General features: G+C 33.2%; 1 protein-coding gene and 1 long non-coding RNA gene across 7 annotated transcripts; one reads left to right on the forward strand and one right to left on the reverse strand.

The window, feature by feature from the left end:
• Positions 1–5,059: 5,059 nt before the first annotated feature.
• Positions 5,060–12,399, reverse strand: LOC110937865 (protein GID8 homolog). 6 transcript variants are annotated; one of them, XM_035988768.1, is made up of 7 exons: positions 12,245–12,399; positions 10,801–10,960; positions 10,606–10,709; positions 9,292–9,423; positions 8,519–8,675; positions 6,793–6,931; positions 5,060–5,315 (listed from the first exon to the last, which is right to left on the reverse strand). In XM_035988768.1, exons 1-6 carry the CDS (start codon positions 12,293–12,295, stop codon positions 6,810–6,812), a joined length of 726 nt encoding a protein of 241 aa, XP_035844661.1. In that variant the 5' UTR covers positions 12,296–12,399; the 3' UTR covers positions 5,060–5,315; positions 6,793–6,809. The 6 variants fall into 6 exon arrangements, with proteins under 6 accessions (XP_035844661.1, XP_035844660.1, XP_022036007.1 ...); XM_035988767.1 differs by having other exon boundaries at positions 5,060–5,311; positions 6,769–6,931; XM_022180315.2 differs by having other exon boundaries at positions 6,769–6,931.
• A 6,777-nt stretch (positions 12,400–19,176) lies between these two features.
• On the forward strand, positions 19,177–20,933 carry LOC110937864. Its single transcript, XR_002591093.2, has 3 exons — positions 19,177–19,367; positions 19,629–20,440; positions 20,651–20,933. It is a non-coding gene; the product is annotated as an uncharacterized LOC110937864 (long non-coding RNA).
• The last annotated feature ends 1,399 nt before the right edge of the window (positions 20,934–22,332 follow it).

The raw sequence follows: 22,332 nt of genomic DNA on the forward strand, positions 1-22,332 counted from the left end.
TTTTTTTTGAAAATCAACTTTCATTCAATCAAATACGACTAACTATTCCAAGGTGGAATAGTAAGCCGAAAAACGAACAGTATATTTACATGAAATCGAAATTACACCATCTCTTCCAATCCACCGATTCCCTCTCGCCCTTTACTATACCATAAAAACCCCAAAGCCTTTACATCCGACACTATATCGACTACTTTTGGAACTTTATTGGAAAAAATCATCTCGTTTCTAGCTTTCCATAGCCTCCAACACGTTATAATAATTACACATTGTAACGCTTTCTTCTTGATCTCCAGCTGAGTATACTGAGTATACTGATCGAAGATGTGAACCAAATCTCTAGTTGAGAATGCAAACACCTGCGGAATGCGGCGCCACATTGAAATACCATTCCAAACACCCGAAGCAATACCACATTCTGTGAGAATATGATCCGTCGAATCCAAACCTTCTCCACACATAACACACTCCTCATCTTGAACTTGTATGTTCCTCCGTCTCAGCGCCGTCTTCGTAGGAATGCGATCAAGAAACTATGATCGATTAATATTATGGATTTGATACATATTTATTGGAAACTATATTGTTAGTGTAACATTTTGCAAGTAACAAATTTCCATCAACAAATGGGGTTATGTTCTTCTGTTAACTTTTAGTATAAATTATCATCAGTTAATGATTTTATAGTTTACGTTATTAAAATTATTCTTTTTCATATCGACTCTCTCCTTATCCTAATACAATGTTAGCTCAAACCCTTTTGATCCGATGCCCGAACGAAGTTTGACAGACTGACTTGCGGGTAGTAAGCCTCGAATCGGAATCCATTAAAAATACAAGTGATAAAAAAGGGTTTGATGTTCTGAAGCATAGGCCCACAGGATACCACAGGTAGACAGAAACACTACAACATATAGGCTCATTTCTATAATAATTACATTGATTTATATAATTCCAACAAAATTATACTCCAACAATAAAATTATAAGGAGTAAACTACCATTTTGATCCCTGTGGTTTGGTCAATTTTGCCACTTTGGTCCAAAACTCAAACTTTTTGCATCTGGGTCCCTGTGGTTTCAGTTTTATTGCCATTTTGATCTAAAAATGAAATCAGTTCATACTTGTCTTATAAAATCCTGCAATTTTGTTATTTTCCGCAGGGGCAAATCAGGTTATATTTATCTTATAAAATATGGTATTTATTTATAAAAAAGAAATGATCATTTTGCCTCTGCGGAAAATGACAAAATAACAGGATTTTATAAGACAAATATGACCTGATTTCATTTTTGGACCAAAATGGCAATAAAATTGAAACCACAGGGACCTAGATGCAAAAAGTTTGAGTTTTGGACTAAAGTTGTAAAATTGACCAAACCACAGGGACCAAAATGACAGTTTAGTCAAATTATAAGTTTTATCAAAGCTAAACTTTCATACCAAGGTAATGACAGTTTACTCTATACACACCATTCTTTCACAAAAAAAAGGCCGGCTTAAAAAAATTGTATAGGCTGAAGGTTCGTGCTAGCTAAGACAAACCGAATAAATTTTGTTTACTATACAAACCGATCGTTGACCCGTTAACTTTTAGGTTGTTTTTTTATCTTACAGGTTTTTTATTTTATATATTAAATAAATATTGTTTAATTAATTTGGTTGTATATTTAAATTTAAATTTGAATTAAGAAAAATTGGGTTCAATTGGTGATTGTGATAAATAGGTGGAAATGTGATCAAGTGACGGAATCATGTGGCAAACTTTGATGGGTTGGTATCAAGGGAGGTACCGACTAACTGGATTAGGATTTTATATACAATTTTCAGTTTTATATTTATATACACACATTTTTATATGTATTTTTTTTAAGTAGACATGTTTTAACACATACTTCAACTCATATTTTCAAGTAGATAGGATTGATTGTCAGAATTTACAGGTTTTGATCAAGAATCTGGTCGGGATTTGACTGGAATCACTAAACTGCCACCGATTTTTGGTCAATTAGGACTAGATTAGATCACTGTTGACCGCCTGTTGATTAAGTGGCTGAGTAGATAAACATTACCCAGTGAACATCCTACTAACGATTAATCAATGACCAATCTAAGGTAAGTCAGAATTTTTACAGCTATGCTTTTCAAAGTTTCAACTATGTATCATATCGAATGATAGATGATAATAAAACTAAAGTTTTATTTAATATTAAATCTACAATATAAAATAACATTTTTAGTAGAGTAAATTACGTTTTTGGCACCTGTGGTTATATCACTTTTACTATATTAGCCTAAAATAAGAATTTTTAACATATCTGCCCCCATGGTCTCTATAACTAACCATTTTGGCCCTCAAGTCTAACCATTCCCCCATGGTCTCTATAACTAACCATTTTGGCCCCCATGATCTCTAGAATTAGGGGACAAAATGGTTAGTTATAGAAACCATGGGGGCAGATATGTTAAAAATTCTTATTTTGGGCTAATATAGTAAAAGTGATATAACCATAGGAGCCAAAAACGTAATTTACTCTTTTTATTATTAGTTTGTCTAAATTTAATACTTTACAACTATGTATTATATCGAAATTTTGTTCTTATTCAGGGAGCAAAGTACAGCAGAAATTCAGAAAAAAAGAAAAAAAAATCTTAGCTTTAAGAGAGAGTGTTTGTGAGATACTGAAATACACTGTAGCTCAACGTGGGATCTCTTCCTCTATAAAACACCTACACAACTTTCTGAAAAATAAGAAAGCATTGATTTCTTGTTACTTTATACCATTGTACTCATCAACTACAATCTAACACAAGTACAAACGATCTTTACACCCCCCCCCCCCCCCAACTTTCCCTATCTTAAAGTTTCAAACTTTATCAAGTGGGAATTATTGAATCTTGAATCTCTATGCAACCTTCATTTTCTTTCTTTCTTTTTTTGCATGTTTTTGTGGAGTTATGAATTGGGTATTCAGGCACAGTAATTTTCTTTCTTTGTGCAAAATTTGAAGTGGGAAAGATAGAATCTTGAATCTTTATTCAGCTTTTAAAGATTCTGTATTGATCTTTTGAAGTTGAAGTGGGTATCCAAGCATATAGTGATTTTTCTTTTGTGTGAGCAAATCTTGAAGTGGGAATTATAGAATCTTGAATATTTATACAACTTTCAAAGATTCTTGAAATGGGTATTCTACCACACTAACCCCCCCCCCCCCTTTGACCATTTTCTCTCATTTGTCAAATCTTGAAGTAGGTAATCTACTTAAACTCTCTCTCTCTAGATTTGGAGTTTCTTGAAGTGGGTAGTGATCAAGATTCATAAAAAACAAAAAAAAAAGAAGTTTTTTTTTTTTTTTTTTTTTTTTTTTTGTAATTTGATTGAAGAAATGGGGGTTATTGGGAGATTGATGTGGGTGAACACAAGCTCAAAGAAACAATGTAAAAGCTTGTTTTGGAGAATGAGAGCAGCCATGAAAAAGGCAATAAAAAAACAGACAATTCTTGTTGCTCTTTATGGAGGTTCTAAGAAGGCATTTAATTTTCATTATGATCCATCAAGCTATGCTCTCAACTTTGATGATGGTACCTTTCATCATCATGAGTATCATCATCATCATGTGGTGGAGCAGCACAAATTTACCAAACTGCCATTGTCAAAGCAACAAGGATCACATCCGGCGGATACTACAAGGGTCTATGTTATATGGGTCGGATCTTTCTAGTGTCTTTTTTGGTAGTAGGACTATATTTTCCAAGTAGGTTATTCGGGTCGGATCTTTTTAGAGTGTTTTATTGGTAATGGGTCCATATTGTTCAAAGACCAAGGTTAGGTAGGTTATCCGGGTCGGATCTTTGTAGTACTATTCGGATGTTTCTAGTTTAGTTTGGATCTTTTAATGGGTTTGAGCCTTGATTAGCTAATGGAAAAGTTTTACTAGAAAATCATGTGTGCATATGATGTGGATTGAGTTATTATAATCATCATTAATGCATGAGACACAAGATTCTCAATAAATGCAACCCATGCTTGTTTATTTGAGTTCATTGATTAGTGACACAAGATCTTTTGGTCTCTATGCTATTTCTTTACAAAATAAATGATCTTTGGGTTATGATCTTTGATTTGGTACCATGATTCTTTTTTTAGACTTAAAATAATGGCATGCACCTAATAGATCTTTTAACAACCTGACAAGTATATAAGTCGTATCGGTATATTTTTTTTATATAAACTATACAGCTCGTATACAAATATATGAGTTGTGTATAGACACCTCACCTAACAAAGCATGTACAACTCGTGTATACGACTCGTATACGCATATATGAGTCGTACATTTAGTGTCAAAAGATCCAATTGGGTGTACCATAGTTATCAATAGCGTCCATAGCGGACGCTATAGCGAATAGCGTGGCGTGGCGGCCAACCTCCGCTACAAGGTGCATATCGACCATATAGCGACTCCGGCGGCGCTTTCCGACGAAAAATTCCGATTCCGGTGATGCTTTCTGCTGGAAAGCAGGAAGAAGAAGAAGATGAAAAAGAGAGCGATTGAGTTTTTAGCGTGTTTTAGGCTTTAGGGTTTTATAAACTATGAATTCCGGCCAGAAGCCTGCAATTTCTGCCGGAAACTTGCTGGAAACTTTGGAAGAAGAAGAGCGGCTGCGTTTTTATTAAGTTGGAGCCTTTTTAGGGTTAAATAAGTTTATGGATTTTAACTTTTAACCCTTCTATCTTTAAAATTAGTTTGTGTATCTTAACATTTAACCTCTCTATTTTCACTAGCTTACATTTGGCCCTTAAACTTATATTTTTATACATATAAAATGGTATAAAATAAACATTATATATATAAAATAGTATATAGATAGCTATTTTTATTTCTTTAATTTTTAACTACCTTATTGCTAAACACGAAATAGCGAGCACTATTTCATCGCTATCACGACGTAGCATATAGGTATGTTGTCACTATTCACTATCGATAACTATGAGGTGTACGTTTAGTAGGAACTCCATTTTTGAATTAAATTTCTATAACAAGGAGGGACTAGCTTACACTAAAATACAAAGAAGCATAGATCATACCAAATTTAGTAATCCTGTAATTTACAAGTGATCACCAAGGGACAATGCAAATCAAAATGTCTGCTTACAAAGTCCAAATTCATTCACCAATATAATTACCAACTTAAAGGTTTGAAGCTTAACGAAATAAAAGAAAATGAAGTTTGATGATAGCTTCCGGCTCCTAGTAGATTTCGTCACACAGCCCTAGTCAAACCCGATTACTTGTGATTGAGCTACCGACTACCTGCCACCAAATACAAGAAATGTGGCTGAGCTAATTGCTCAAATGCGTGAATATATATTACGGTATAAAATATAAGATCTCGAACAATAATGAGTCAAATACCATAAATACCATAGTAATAGAAACAAAGAAATGAGGTTGAAACAACAAAGGTTGGGATTACCCTAATAACAAAATTGGCTGAAAAGTCATCTGGAAATAACAGACCAGGGGAGACAAGTATGAAGTGACGAAAGGACAGTGACGGTTTCAAAACCGATTTACATTTTATAATGGCTTGGATACGCGTTGTATTCCTGTTGTCATGGTTCTTTCGCAAAACTTCCGAGAAAGTTTGACACCGTGGTATGTGATGAGATAAATAAATCTGGGATCGGCCTGGTACTCGTAAAGTTGTAATTGAACCGTATACTTTATTATTAATATTAGAGTAAATTGCCAAAATCGTCCCTGAGGTTTGGGCATGTTTGCCATTTTCATCCAAAACAACTTTTTTGTACAATATAGTCCTTCACTTTTGGGATTTTTTGCGATTTTCATCCAAACATCTAATTTGCTTAATTTTTTCTATCAAATATTTGGATGAAAATGGCAAAAACTCCCAAAAAATGAAGGACTATATGGTACAAAAAAGGTCCTTTGGATGAAAATGGCAAACATGCCCAAACCTCAGGGACGATTTTGGCAATTTACTCTTAATATTATTATTCATATTTCCAGGTTATTTCAATATCAACTCACTAATAAATGTATTTATTGCATGTTTACATAAGTTAAAGAGTAAATGTCATTTTTGTCCCTGAGGTTTGGCCAGTTTTGCGACTTTCGTCCAAAGGTTTATTTTTCCGCTTCAGGATCCAAAAGGTTTTAAATCTTGCATTTTCATCCGATTCGGTAACTCCATCCATTAGTCTCCGTTAAGTCAGGGGTATTTTCGTCTTTTTTATTTAGTAAGGGTATATTGAATACCTATACATTATGCTAAATGCTTGTACATAAAGTGAAAAAAAAAACGAATTGCCCTTAAGTTAACAAGAAACGAAAATACCCCCGACTTAACGAAGAAAAATGGATGGAGTTAACGAGCCAGATAAAATGGCAAGAATTCAAACTTTTGGATCCAGATGCGAAAAAACAAACCTTTGAACGAAAATCGCAAAACTATCCAAACCTCAGGGACGAAAATGACATTTTACTCGCAAAACATAACATGTCAAACATAAATGTGCATTTAATCTCCGGATAGGGTAATGGTATGGTTATGTGAAAAAAAAAAAAAAAAGACCACGAATTTTTGTAAAAGCAAATATAATCTATGGTTTATTTCACAAGATAAAAGCGTATCCTTGCAATTTCTATTCTAAAACACAAACCACATAGAATTGTAATTACAACTAAAACATTTTCAAGGTTGGATTGCAAGACATGATGAAAACATGACGGCTATACGTACCCGGGTTGGTTTCTGTTTCCTTACTTGGTGTGTAATGGAAGTCAAACAGACGGGTCTTCAAGAGTAGCAGTGAAAAGATCAGTGATACGTGGATAAGCTGCCTTCTCATCAAGTTGATTTTGAGCCCATAAAAGCATTCTTAACAGACTTGGGAGCTTCGGGTCTGTTAATCATACCATCATCCCAATGTTAATACTAATCACATAACTTGGTTTTAAAATGCGCGCATCAGAAGCGCATAATGCGCGCATCATATGATGCAGTGATGAGATCGCATCACATGTTGCGATTCCATGATGCGCGCATCACATGATATAGTTGACCGGTATTTGAACAAATCAGATCTTTAATTGAACAAATCTGACTATAGATGATGGGAATATATTACAATTAAAGGTTCACAAGTTAAAATATTAGCTATAAATAATTTTTTAGTATTTTTAAATAAAGAACACTCTGCATACGTGATGCGTGCGCTTCGCGCATTGTGCAATACGCATCGAGTTTTGGGATCAAAACGCATCGGATCGCTACACGCATTTTAAAACCAAAATCACAAGTATCAGAATTCATATACATTAAAAACCATATTAAGCCAAATTCAACTCGTTCACTTATAAATTAGTCAATTTGGGTTATATTTACAAGTTATGATTACTGTTTAGCATTATGCTGGTTTTTAAAAATATTTTTTTTAGTATTTAGATTCAACCCATTTGTCGCAATGGGGAATTATTGAATATTGATAAATGGGCAAATTAAGGTTTAAAATTTCTGATAAGGGGGCGAAAGAGTGACACAAAGATTTAGTTAACAAGAAACTGATTGACGGGTCGACAATCATTTTATCCCACACCAAGACGAAAAGAGTGACACAAAGATGCAGTTAACAAGAAATTGACTGACGGGTCAACAATCATTTTATCCCACACCAAGACTTTACATGTTTTATCGATAGCGACAAATAGCGACAAGGTACCTATATGCTACGTAGCGATAGCGATGAAATAGCGCTCGCTATTTTGTGTATAGCGATAAGGTAGTAGAAAATTTTAAAAATAAAAAATATAGATATTTATAATTTATATATGTATATAATGTTAATTTTATATTTTTATGCATAAATTCAGAAGTTTAAGGACCAAATGTAAACTAGTGAAGATAGAGGGGGTTAAATGTTTAAATACACAAACTAATTTTACACTTTTTTATGTAAAAGTTATAAGTTTTAGGGGCTAAATATAAACTGGTGAAAGATAGAGGGGTTAAATGTTAAAATACCTAAAGTTATTTAACCCTAGGAATGTTAAACACGCCGCTACTCTGCATCTTCTTCCTGGTCGCATCTTCTTCTCACACGTTTCCGGCCGAAAAGCAGCGCCGGCGCCGGAATTCATCGGCGGAGGTCGCTATTTTCACGCTTTTCAGTCACGAGATCCAAATAGCACAGGTCCATCGATTCGCAACGCTATTCGCGATAGCGGTCGCTATGGCCGCTATCGATAACTATGGATCTTGGTACGATCAACGTGTCCTTCTGGTGGCATTCCGTTAGTTTTTCTATAACGAGTGACGTCAACTACGTGAGTTTTGAACTTCGAGTGTTAAAACTTAAAACTCTAGCTTCTAGCAACTTTTGCATGCCGTAGGAAACATTGTGTCAGATCAAACGAGCCAAAAAAAAAAAGCAAATGCTGGATTTATGTCAACTGCCAAAAGTCAATTTACTCGAAAACGGATAAGAACAAACCTTTTTCATGGCTTTGACTTGTAAGGATCGCTGCATTGACCTCACTTGCGGTTTTTAGACGTTGCGATATGTCTAAAAGATCTCCAACGGGACTATTCTTTACATCTTCAAAAGCCAGCAGCGCAACTGTTCTCTCCAACTCCTCTAGAAAGCTTTGCTGCAATGACAAGATCTTTTATTAGAAAATATTACCTAACATTTCTATTTTGTGATTCCATTTATATAGTGTGAAAAATAAACGAATAAGAATTTCAATGAAAATTCTTTTTTGAGTAAACTGCCATTTTGGTCCCTGAGGTTTGGTCACTTTTGTCACTTTAGTCCAAAACTCAAACCTTTTGCATCTGGGTCCCTGTGGTTTCAGTTTTATTGCCTTTTTGGTCTAAAATTGAAATCAGGTCATACTTGTCTTATAAAATCCTGCTATTTTGTCCTTTTCCCCAGGAGCAAAATGGTCATTTTAAATAAAATTCGATCTTTGACTTATATAAAACCAAATCAACAGTCAACTTTTATTTAAAATGACCATTTTGCCCCTGAGGAAAAGGACAAAATAGCAGGATTTTATAAGACAAATATGACCTGATTTCACTTTTGGACCAAAATGGCAATAAAACTGAAACCACAGGGACCCAGATTCAAAATGTTTGAGTTTTGGACTAAAGTGGCAAAAATGACCAAGCCTCAGGGATCAAAATGGCAGTTTACTCTTCTTTTTTTAATAAAGTTATGATTTCAATAAAAAATCTTTTTTTAATGAAGTTAGAAGTTACATTTTCCTCTCCCCTTGGGGCGAGCTCCTCCTGAGCAAATTCTAAAGCCTCTTCAACCTTTCCATTCCTAATCAATTCTATCAACCTTTGCTGCTGCAGATGAAAAAACAGCTGGGGGTTCGTATCTAAAATCTGCATAGAAATACTTGTCACATCAACATTTATAAATTAAAAAAAAAAAAAAGAAGCCGACAACAGTTATAAATCACTATTATCAATATAAGTAACTGATTTTAATTTAATAAAGCAATTTAGACGGTTGTAAACACTTGACCGCACATTGGGGAGCTTTTTATGATTTTATCCCTTCGATTTGTTTTACCCGTTTCTTTTTGGATGACCATTTGGTACCAGGTATCGGTGCCGTACGGAGCAATTTTCGGTAGGGCTGCAAACGAACCGAACTTGTTCGTTTGTTAAGAAATATACAAGTTTACGAACTGTTCATGAACACTTACCGAACGAGATTTTATGTTCGTGTTCATTTGTTAAGGAAATGAACTTGTTCGTGTTCGTTTGTGTTTGTTTGTTAATTTTAGGCAACGAACGAAAACGAACATTGATAAACACAAATGAGCAAAAACTAATGTTCATGAACACAAATGGAAACAAACGAACACAAACAAGCATTTATGAATAAAATATATAAACTTATTAAATATTTTATTTGTCGTAATTTTGAAGTATTTAAATAAAATGTAAAAACTAAAAACACTAATGAAATATCGAACACAAACGAACACGTTATCGAACGTTCACGAACATAAATGAACGAACGCAGACTCTGGTCATGTTCGTTCATTTAACTAAACGAACGGAATTTCTTATTCGTGTTCGTTTGTTTAATAAACGAACGAACACAAACGAACTTCCCGCCAAACGGTTCACGAACTGTTTGCCGAACATTTGGTTCGTTCGCAGCCCTAATTTTCGGTAACAATTCGGTAGTCGATACCCACTTTTTGCGCTTTTTGGGATCGGTACAGGTTCAGTACGGTACGGTACTTTGGGTTGATTTACCTTCCAATACCGGTACCGTACCGACCACTTTCGGTACCGATACCCATTATTTGTATTTTCGGGTACGGTACCGAGCTCATCCCTAACCCAAATGGATCCATTTTTACTTATATGGGCTCAAACTGCACCCTCTGAAATCAGAAAGAGAACGGTATAATGCCTTAAAAACCGTTCAATAATAATGATAAAAAGTAAGGAAATCTTTTGAACCAACACCAGCCCCATCAAAAAATTGTAATAATGATAAAAAGAAAACAAACAAATACAGCATAATAATACTAAATTGCGTCTAACCTCAGGGTTCAAATCATTAACTTTTTCAATTGCGTCTTCAACGTTCCCCGACTGTACAGCTTTCTTAACAGCCATACGATCTGTAATGGTTGCAAGGTCTATATCTGCTAATTATCTATAAGGAACTTCAAAGAACGGGGAAAATGTACATAAATCAACGTTATAAACAAGTTATTTAAAAGATAAAAAGGATACGCTCGGTGCCAGATTCCATTCGGAACTTTTCTGCTGCATCAACATATCCTTCAGTGACAAGAAAATTCATAACCAACTTGTTCATGTCTTCTTTTTGAATTTTAACATCATTAAGCTTTTTCTCCCACTCTTCCCTTGTTATCACCTTCTTTGAAGTAGCCTACATAAAAAATTTAATTTTTTTTTTTTAAAAACATCCTTGTTAAACTACACATGTAGCCAAGTATATAATGCAAGTACCAAGTTTTTTTTTTTTTTTTTTTTTTTTTCATTTTCACTTTAACAACAATCATGAAATTCCAAGTGACCCTTAAAAACACAAGATCAAATATGTTGAATTATAACATTTTCAACAAGATTTGATCTCTTCGAGTCGGTATCTCGCATTCTTATAACCCACAACAGTATTACATAACCGGCTTAGGGGCTGTTTGGCAACATCTGAATGTTTAAGTGCTGAACCAGTAAGAGGTCTAGTGTTGAACCAGTAAGAGGTCTGAACCATTAAGAGTCTGTATAATGCTTAACCGTTCAGAGGCAAATGTCTGACAAATTCAGATCAGAGGTCTTAACCATTCAGACTCTGTATAATGCTTAACCATTTAGAGGCAAATGTCTGAACCATTCAGACATCTGCTCGTGAAACAAACAGTCTAGTCTGAACCATTAAGTGCTGAACCAGTAAGATGTCTGAACCATTAAGAGCATCATTAAGTGGCTGTTTGGCAATATCTGAATGGTTAAGTGCTGAACCAGTAAGAGGTCTGAACCATTAAGTGCTGAACCAGTAAGATGTCTGAACCATTAAGAGCCTGTATAATTCTTAACCGTTCAGAGGCAAATGTCTGACCAATTCAGATTAGAGGTCTTAACCATTCAGACTTTGTATAAATCTTAACCATTCAGAGGCAAATGTCTGAACCATTCAGACATCTGCTTGTGAAACAAACAGTCTGAACCATTAAGTGCTGAACCAGTAAAAATTCTGAACCATTAAGAGGTAAACAAACAGCCCCTTAATCTCAATATGAACGATTTTCTTCCAATAAACTTCAAAAATTTATTAGTCTAATAATTAGATGTTCATAATAACCTTTCAAAATGAAAGATAATGTAGCATTAGTGCCCATATTCAATATGTTAATCCAACCACCACATACATACAAGCATGAAAAGACATAAAGCATCTTAATTTTCTTAAATTTGACTAATAAACTACATTAATCACATAATTATTAAACATCAATCAATTTCGAAACTAAAAAAACCCTAAACTCAAAAAACACGATACTCACAACAAAACCTGTAGAAATCAAACACCGAAATCCATAAATAGAAACGATTGTATGTTGTATGGAGTTAATTGATCAGGGGTTTGATTTTCTTGAAGAACAAGTGAGAAAAAGGGGGATAAATAATAATAAAATAATAATAATATTACTACCATGGCTTCAATCGCTGTTAGTTGACGGATGACACTCCAAAATAATGACATCAGTTTGCTGCTCCGCCCTTCAAACCCATCTAAAGATTCCAAAGACTTCGATCAGTTTCTTGATTTTTTCGATTTTAAATTTTGTAGATCGAAGATGAACGTACAGTGGTTTTACATTTCAAGAATCAAAATGATTGTTTGAATATGCCCCTTGAGGTTGTAGTTATTTACACTTTAGAACTTGATCTTTGTAACTTGTTACTTTTCATCTTTTTTTTTTCCGTGTGTCTTTAAAGCATCTCTGACATGAGAGTGTTGTGCTAAACGGGCCGTGTTCGCGGGTTGGTGGGTTTAACCCGACCTGAACTTGAAAATTGTGTCATACATATAAACCTGAACACGACCTGAATATTTGTGGCTTGACCGAGAACACGACCGTTCAATCCATTTTTTTTTTTTGTTTTTTGCGCAAATTAATATAGTAAAATAAAGATTTATTAAAAAAACACAGATGTGTATAATACAATTACATTTAAATTATAAAATTTTGTGTCAATTTCTCTTTTGAAGTTATAAATTTGGTATAAAATACACACCTAATATAACTTACGACATAAAACATATCGTAAAAATATATAGTATAGCATAAATGGGTTAAATGGGTCACCCCCCCCCCAACACGACAATTGACCCGAACCCGACCTGTTTAGCTAAACGAGTTCGCAGGTTCAACCTGAAACTGACCCAACCTGTTTAGACTAAACCTAAACCTGTAAATTTCGTGTTAGGTTCGTGTCGTGTTAGAAAGTCACACCCCTATCCGTGAAGGGTGTTTTTGTCTTTTTGATGTGTAGGAGAGAGTAAGGAGATACGAGCAGGATGCCATTTTCTGAAGGATAGTAAGAGATATAAGAGAAAAGGCGAGACAGGCATTTCTCAATGGTTGTATACTTGTATGGTCGTGTGGGTTGGGAGAAAAATTGCCAACATGAAGAAAAGAGGGGGTGTTTGTGAGCTCTGTAGATATCTACAGTGGCGGATCTAGAAATTTTTTTATGTGGGTTCATTTTTTTCGATACTCTATAATCATAGGACCGGATGTAAAAAAAAATTCGGGTCGGTCCAACGATTCGGGTCGGGTATAATATTAAAACCCTAGGATTATTTTAGATTTTTAAAAAAAATCGCAAAAAACGGACTCTAACAGGAGTCGAACCGAAGACCTCTAAGAGGATAGACAGCGACTTAACCACCCAGCCATCACTCAATTTCTGTAATGGGTTCATCTGAGATTTCTTTTATGGGTTCATTCATATTTTTCTATTAAAACTAACACTAACATTTTGAAACCGAGTGGGTTCGTACGAACCCGTAACTTGTAATGTAGATCCGCCCCTAGATATCTACTCATATTCTCAAAGGAACATCAAATTTGTAGACCAAAAACACGACCGCATTTTTAAGTGTGCGTGTTATAACAAAAAGTATGCATGTCTCGTGTTTGAGTTTTTAAGTATGCCCACCCAACACCATCTTGTCTAGACAATGTGTATTGAGAGGGGAAGATAATGCCGTGATTTTTGGGCGTTTTGTGTCATGTGATTGGACGGTCCAGTAAGGGCGTTTTTTTTTAAATGGGTGTAGTGGTATAATACCCAATAATATCTCATCCAATGATTACCCAATTATTATTTTCTTGTTTTTTTTTTAATTTAAAGCTAATGATATTTGATTTGGAACTATCTGATTGGCCCAACATATCTTGACCGGCGTTAAAAAAAGGACGGTCCTCAACTGTTTTTTGAAAAAAAACGCCTCTGAGGCGGTCTTTGGGCGTTGATGGCCGTTTTTTTTTAGAAAAACGCCAAAAAACCCAACTACGGGTGTTCTTAATATATAATTTATTTTAATTGTTTTTAATTATAGGGTGAAATCCACTTTTCATGACTAGAAAGTGTGATATTTATATTGATTGCAAGAAGTGGGAGTCGAACAACCACCATTTGGAGTTCAAAAAAGCACACCTACCACTACGCCAATTGCCACTTTTGTAAATGGTTGTAACACAAGGACTTTTCAGGGAGTCATCCATCCTAGTGCTACTTGCACCCAAGCACGCTTAGTATACTGGTGGGTCAATAATAAAAGAAGAGCTATGAATCTGAATATGGAGTGTTGGGATAATTTTGGTGGAATATGGATTATCTATTGTCCACCAACAAAAATTTTCTAACTAGTGTCTAACCAAGTTAGTTTTTTGGTGACATTTACGTCGATGTGGCATAAAACTTTGTTATCTGTTGAGGTGGTTGATTATGTGGCACCACCTCGCTTCCACCTTCACCTCCACCACCACTACCACCCACCGCCATCAGCCGCCACCACCTACCTCCTCCCGCGTCTCTTTTCTGGCCAAACGAAGCAACAAGACCCCGATCTGAGTGTCATCATTGATGAGCTGCAAATATTTAGATGAAGGGTGGGGTACAGGTCTGCAAATATACAGATTGGGGTCTTGGGTGGCGATGGCTTATGGCGCTAGAGGTGGGTGGTGGCGGTCGGTGGTTATGGTAGTAGTAGTGATGGTGGTGGGGAAGATGTGGTGCCACATAACCAACCATTTCATCACATAACAAAGGTATATGTCACGCCAGCGTTCACGTCATCAAAAAACTAACTGAGTTAGTTAGAAAATGTCCGTTGATGGAATATATTAAAAAGTGGAACCATCAGTGATATTTTTATAGTTTGGACTGTTGTCGACAAATAACAAATAATTAAGATAACTCATTATTATTATTATTTTTTTTTTGTAGGTGCCCCTTAGCAGCTTGCTAAGTTTGGGCTTTTTGGTTGAATAAACTTTCTCTTCGGCTGGCAAAAAAAAAAATAAAAAATAAATAAATAAATGGTGTGATATTTTAAACAAAATTTTTACTCCTAACAACTTTATTTAATACAACGTATATACATTATAACCAACATCCTTTTAATAAACAACTAGGTTATAACCCCGTGTATTACACGGGTTGATTAAATAAATTTTATATACTAAATAATAAAATAATATATCTTTAAAAACCTTTTTTATTGCACAAGTTGAATAAATATAATTTTATATACTAAATAATAAAAAGTTATATCTATAAGAACAATATTGTATAGGTTGAATAAATGTAATTTTATATAGAAAATAAAAAAGTTATATCTTTAAAACCACGTGTATTACACGAGTTGAATAAATGTAATGTAATATTGTTTACCAAATAATAAAATAATACATCTTTAAAAAACCTCATTTATTACACGGGTTGAATAAATGTAATTTTATATACCAAATAATAAAAAAATTACATCTTTAAAAAATATGCGTATTACACGGTTTGAATAAATGTAATTTTCTGTACTAAATAATAAAAAATATATATCCTTAAAAAACCTCGTGTATTGTACGGATTTTTTTCTAACCTTTTTGGCCCCTAACGTCTTTTTTAACCATTTTTGCCCCTAACATTTAATGGATAAGGTTAGTGTTAGGGGCCAAAAGGGTTAGAAAAGAAGACGTTGGGAGCTTAGATGTTAAAAAAAAAATTTGGGCTAAAAGGGTAAAAGTGATATAATTACAGTGGCCAAAATCATAATTTTCTCTAAAGAATTTTTTAACATCTAAGCCCCCAACGTCTTTTTTTCTAACCTTTTTGGCCCATAACGTCTTTTTTTAACCATGTTGGCCCCTAACATTTAATGGATGGGGTTAGTGTTAGGGGCCAAAAGGGTTAGGAAAGAAGACGTTGGGGGCTCAGATGTTAAAAAATTATTTTTTGGGCTAAAAGGGTAAAAGTGATATAACTACAGGGCAAAATCGTAATTTTCTCTAAAAAAATTTTTAACATCTAAGCTCCCAACGGTTTTTTTTCTAACCTTTTTGGCCCCTAACGTCTTTTTTTAACCCTTTTGGCCATTAATATTTAATGGATGGGGTTAGTGTTAGGGGCCAAAAGGGTTAGAAAAGAAGACGTTGGGGGCTCAGATGTTAAATTTTTTTTTTTGGCTAAAAGGGTAAAAGTGATATAACTACAGGGGCCAAAATCGTAATTTTCTCTAAATAATATTATAAATGAGAAGAAGATTAAACTAAATAATAATTATCTATAAAATATTAAATTACATAATATTTAATAGGAGGGTTAGTTATAATTAATTAAAAAAGATTAAATTAAAATAATAATTATCTATAAGAGATGCTCTAATATAATGACAAGTGTCCCAAAAGTGGTTTCTTTTATTATATAGTATAGATTATTTTGCTCAAGTAATATTCAAAATCTGAACCTTTAGTAACTTACTTACTCAACTTCACGTTAAAACTCTCTTCATACCTAAAATCAGGAGGATCTGAGGAAGCTATTAGAGAATACAACACTATAATTTGCAAGTTCGAGTCTAGTTTAAATAGGGTCATGTCAGTTTTAGGTCAACGTGATAAGTTGATAGTTGATACTTTTAACTGAATGGATCGTGTTCGGGTGAACGTGATAAATTGACATGTTTACTCAATATGTTGTTTTTTTTATAAATATTGTGATGTTATACCTTCAAACTAAAATTGAAACAGGCCCCCTCGTTTCATAATAGGTGGAGCCGTGTAAAATTGTTGGTGATGTGACAATTGAAACCAAACCACCTCCCCCCCCCCCCCCCCCCCCCCCTAGATAGGTGAGTCATGTTTCATTAGTTCAAGGAACGATTTGTTAAATTTTACTTTTCATGCTTTCTTGTCTTTAACAAACAAAATCTCTTTTAAAAACACTTGTAATCTTAGATCCACACATGTCATGGATGCAAGTATTCGAGAAGCAAAGAATATAATGGCATGTGCACGCTTGAAATGTCATTTTTTCAAACAATGTTATTGTAATTATGGTTTTAATGATGTAGAATATGTTATTTTTTGTTATCTTGATTTAGAATTAATATATTTTCATTTCTTTGAATGGTCTATGTTAATCTCACCAATATTTTGATGTTACTTCTCAACTAACGTCTTCAAAGTCATAATATATAGTTTTATTTTCCATAACTGAAGATAGCTTTTTAGAGGAAAAATTAATAATATTTCAAGTTTACAGATTATATTTCTTTTTAGTAACAAGCAAAACAAAAAAAAAGTAATGGAAATTGGATATTAATCATTGTTAATCCTTTTCAAAATATTATTAAAGCATCTGAGAGTAAATCTATATCTATACTATATAATAAAAGAAACCTGATTTTGGACACATGTCATTCATTGAAGATGTCTACATTTATAATTTCCTACCTTTTCATACTTAATATTATTATTTACCAAATTGACACTTTTTATTTAGTTTACCCTTATCTCTTATTTTATAAAAAAAAATATCGATTATAAGCATGGTAATTTCCTAGATAAAACAAAATAATATATATTATCTATCTATATCTATACTATATATATATATATATATAGGGTTAGGATCATGAGTGAACAACATCCTTGTTTGTGAACAGAGTGAACTAATCTCAGCCATCCATTTGTTTTTAATTAAAAGGATAGGATTGTAAATTTACCTTTAATTTTCATAAATTAGATTTAAATCATTTTGTTTTAATTCTTGATTTCAGTTACACGTTTCCTATTTAAATCATTTTGTTTAAATTCTTGATTTCAGTTACATGTTTCCTATTTTGTAGAGATTATACATTTTCTCATGACATATTTACATATATGTACTTTTTAATTTACATGTGTATGTATGTGTATAAAAAAGATATACATATGTGTATAAAACAGTTTGGTTGAATAGAAACTGTGTATAAAATATACATAAACAGAACTAATAAATGGTTTATACACATATGTAATTGTATTGGATACTCAAAGTACACATATGTATTATTCAAATTACATATGTATGCATGTGTATAAAATGGATATACATATGTGTATAAAACATGTTGGCCGAATATTAATTGTGTTTATTTTTAAATTAATAAATTAGTTAATTGGTGAGAGAAATGAAGAGAGAGAATGTAATTAAATATTTAATTGGAGAGAGAACTAGTTAATAATTTACACTTATACCCTTTTCATTTATTTTCTACATATAAATAATTAGGAAATTGTCATTATTATAAATCTCAAGATCTCCTAAATAAATGGACAAGATTTGTTCATTTTGTTCACAAAAACAATATGGTTCACTCTTGAACCCTACCCTATATATATATATATATATATATATATATATATATATATTATAATAAAGCATTTCCCTAGGGACTTCTTAAAAATTAAAAGGTACAAGTAGAAATGCTTAGTATACAACACACAATGCCAATGCGTATATTAAATTATGTTTGAGGGGTATAATTGTCTTTTTTGCACCCTATTTGATCTAAAGAAACTCAAGAATTAAGAGTTTTGTATGAAAACTAAACATTTAATTCTACAATTACTTTCAAGACATTAAATAGAAAACTTATAAAAAACAATTCATAATGCTACGGATTTTGATATAATGTTTTAGCTAATTTATTTTAAACCTAAAATAGTGGCTGTGGTGATAGTATGGTAATATTGACTGGGTTTTCTATCCTAAAATTTCCCTTCTCTCCTAAAATTTCTTCCATCTCTACACTTAGGGTATGTTTGGCTAAGCTTTTTGAAACAACTTATTGACTTATTGGCTTTTTAAAAAGTCATAAGCTCTAAAATGGTGTTTGGCAATGAGGGTGTATGTGAGTGGGAAAAGTGACTTTTCCAAAAAGTCACTCCATACTGAATTTTCAAAAAGCCAATTAGTCAATAAGTACTTTTCAAAAAGCTTAGCCAAACATGCCCTTAAAACCCTAAAACGTTGAATTAAGACGCAAGAGGGATTACAAGGTACATTAATTTCTATTATAATAATCTTCGTCCTTATCACTCGCAATTAAATGCACTCTTCATCATGGGCAAGTGAATGGTTCACCGGTTCAATTTACCATCAACAAATGGCAACTCAATCATCAAGTCAATCATTGCAGTCAGTTTCACTCTCATCTCCCTTATAACTTGTCGATCCATGTTGCTCTTCAAAAGGGATTGCGGGTGCTCTGACCGTGGTCGGTATGGTTCCACCTTTTGGTTTCGATTATAGTTGTTGTTGTTGTTGATCGATGTTTTTGAATTAATACTGCTTAGGTTTTACGTAATTTGATTTAATCGGTTTTGTTTTGATTATCCGTTAAACGATCTGATTACATCCCGGTAGTGGTCAGTTGGTTTTTTAACCGAAAATTGAAATTCAACCAGAAGTACATTATCTGAGTATACTGTTTTTTCTAGGGTTTATCTGTTTATTTATTGTTTGATGGATGTTCTTATCAGCTAGAAGATGGAAAGAAAGATTATAGTAGGAGCAAGGAGTACAATTGATACCGGAACAACTTTGACATTCCTTCTTGCAGAAGCATTTGAACCTTTTCTCAATGCTGTAAGTTTTCGTTTTTTTTCGGGGTCATATCTAGGGGTGTTTAGTATGCGATTCAGATTTGAAAAATTTGAAATTTGAGTCTATTTGAATTCGATTATTAAGCTTCGAAATCAGTTTTCAAAACTTAAAATTCGATTCGATTGATGGGAGTGGGTTGGTGGAGGTTGAGAAGAAGAATGTGAAGAAGGCTCAGGTTTTGTATGATGCGATTGATGGGAGTGGCGGGTTTTATCGGTCGCTGGTTGAGAAGTCGGTTAGGTCGTTGATGAATGTGCCGTTTACGCTTGAGAGGGCCGAGTGACTTCATCACCCAATAGGTATGGATAATTATTGTTTATTAGTTATTACTCAGTTTTGTTTGATTTTGTTATTTGGTGTTAAATTTTTATGCTTGAAAAAGTTTATAGATTATATGCTAAATTGGTTGTTGTAAGCCTTGTTAAATTTTGACATAAAACATCACAGACAAATATTATTTGATATTTTAACTTGAGAAACCATAGAACTATAGATGTATTTCTAGCAGGTAATATAGGTTCATGGAATCTGCATCTTTCCTTGGTGATGTCATCTATTAGTTTAGGATTTTTGTTTTTTTCCTTGGTAACATCTTAAAGTTATTGGAGTGGATGATGATGACCCAAAAACAAATCTGCGAAAGGATCGTAGTGAAAAAAGCTATCAAGCCTACATGGCCCCAAGGAAGGTATGTCTTTTTGCACAAATTGAGTTTACATTTTATTATCATGTTATTTAAGTACAAATTAGATGGTCTTTTATTCATTTGTTACCAGATGCGCTTGATTAATTGCTATACATTTAACTATTCACCACTTTGTTTTATTTAGGAGCAAAATTATATATGCGCAACTGTTTTTCTGATGACTTGTGTTATGATTGATATTGCTATTGTTAGACGGATTCTTATGGGGGCAGAAAAAAATGAGAAACCTTATGCACCAGCAGCCATGGAAAAGAAAGAAGCCTCACTTTGGCATAAGGCCCAGTGCCTTCTTTATTTTATGTTGATTGTGTTTTTTTACGGACGACATGGGTACACATTTCATTAAACTACTCTATAAACCTTCACTTAAGTTAGTTTCAATATGTCATTCATGTATGTGGACTACTATACTTCATGAACTGTATCAAATGTCTTAGATCATATGTCCTAAAAATAATACGCCTTGTTTTCCAAACATTTTTTTGTGCTAGAATGTATATACAACGTAGCATGCTATTATTTAACCGCCCCGTGTATCCATTAAAAACACTTATCATTTAAGGTTCTGAGTTTTTTCCCAGACCTCGTATTATCGACCCCGCTGCAACGCGCGAGTTTCCCACTAGTTTGACAAAAATAAAACAAAAAATATCTTAGATTGGTTGTTTTGAATTCCAATTTGCTAGGGTTAAAGACATATACTAACCAGTTTGTCACCGTATCCTTTTTTTCTTTGATTCGTAAGATTCACACATAATAAATCATTTGTATTTCATTCAATCAAACTTTTGTGTTTCTTTTCATTTTTTTATGTTATTGATTTTTGCATAAAAATTAAAAATAATAGTAATAAATAAAATTAAAGCCTATATGTAGCTTGCGAGCTATATATATATAGTTACAAGTAAAAAAAAGGGATCTTCACCTAAAAAATGTGGATCCAAGGCCACCATGTAATTGGCTATTTCATTGAAAACCAATTCTTTTGGATATTTATATAATTTATATGAATCTATACTATATAATAAAAGAAATCTGATTTTGGACATGTATCATTCATTGAAGATGTCTACATTTGTAATTTCCTACCTTTTTATACTTAATATTATTATTTACCAAATTGACACTTTTTTTATTTAGTTTACCCTTGTCTCTTATTTTATGAAAAAAAAAATATCGATTATTCTATCTATTATTTTCATATTGCATTTTTTTTAAATTTAGTTTGTAATTATCCTTTTCGTTCAAATGGGACAGAACTAAAATTATTGGGTTTCACATTTGTAATTAGTTATTTTTTTACTAAGATGCTATCGTTCTATTTGCTCATGTTCAAAATGATCAGAAAAAAAACTCAGTTATTTTTGTTTCTAGGAAATCATAATCCTTTTATTTGATTCAATCATTCTAGAAGTTTTAAAACTAAAATATAATCTATCATCATCAAATTCACATTTCAAAACCCTCAAAATTCAACCATTCAATAATCACAATTACTCACACGTATAAGCCCATATATAATCTAACCTACTTTTAATAAAGGATTCCAATTAATTCTACGTGAAATTCATAAAGACTTTTTGTTATACACTTAATTTCATATATAATCTAATCTAACTTTTAATAATGTATATATGTGTGGACGCTCGGTGGGCAAAAGTGAAATTGCACTAATTTTAACGTTATTTTACTAAATTTGTGAAAATAACGTTAAAAACGGCGGACGGTTAATCATGCATCATCATCATGTGGTGGCGTTGATAGCAGAAAGACAAAAGGGAACATGCACTAATCGGTCTTTGTCCCGATTGCTGAGTGTTATGTGCCTTATGTCCAAATCTTGATGCAAAACTACTATTGAGTCGGGGGTCTTA

This window comes from Helianthus annuus, chromosome 4, assembly GCF_002127325.2.
Source record: "Helianthus annuus cultivar XRQ/B chromosome 4, HanXRQr2.0-SUNRISE, whole genome shotgun sequence".
NCBI classification, from domain to species: Eukaryota; Viridiplantae; Streptophyta; class Magnoliopsida; order Asterales; family Asteraceae; genus Helianthus; species Helianthus annuus.

Excerpts from the sequence above, each read along its gene's own strand:
- LOC110937865 (XM_022180314.2), bottom strand. The coding sequence starts at position 12,295 with ATGTCATTATTTTGGAGTGTCATCCGTCAACTAACAGCGATTGAAGCC. Across the intron at positions 9,424-10,605 it reads TTAATGATTTGAACCCTGAG|ATTTTAGATACGAACCCCCA; the intron begins GTTAGACGCAAT and ends ATTTCTATGCAG. Across the intron at positions 6,932-8,518 it reads AAGTCAAAGCCATGAAAAAG|ACCCGAAGCTCCCAAGTCTG; the intron begins GTTTGTTCTTAT and ends TATGATTAACAG.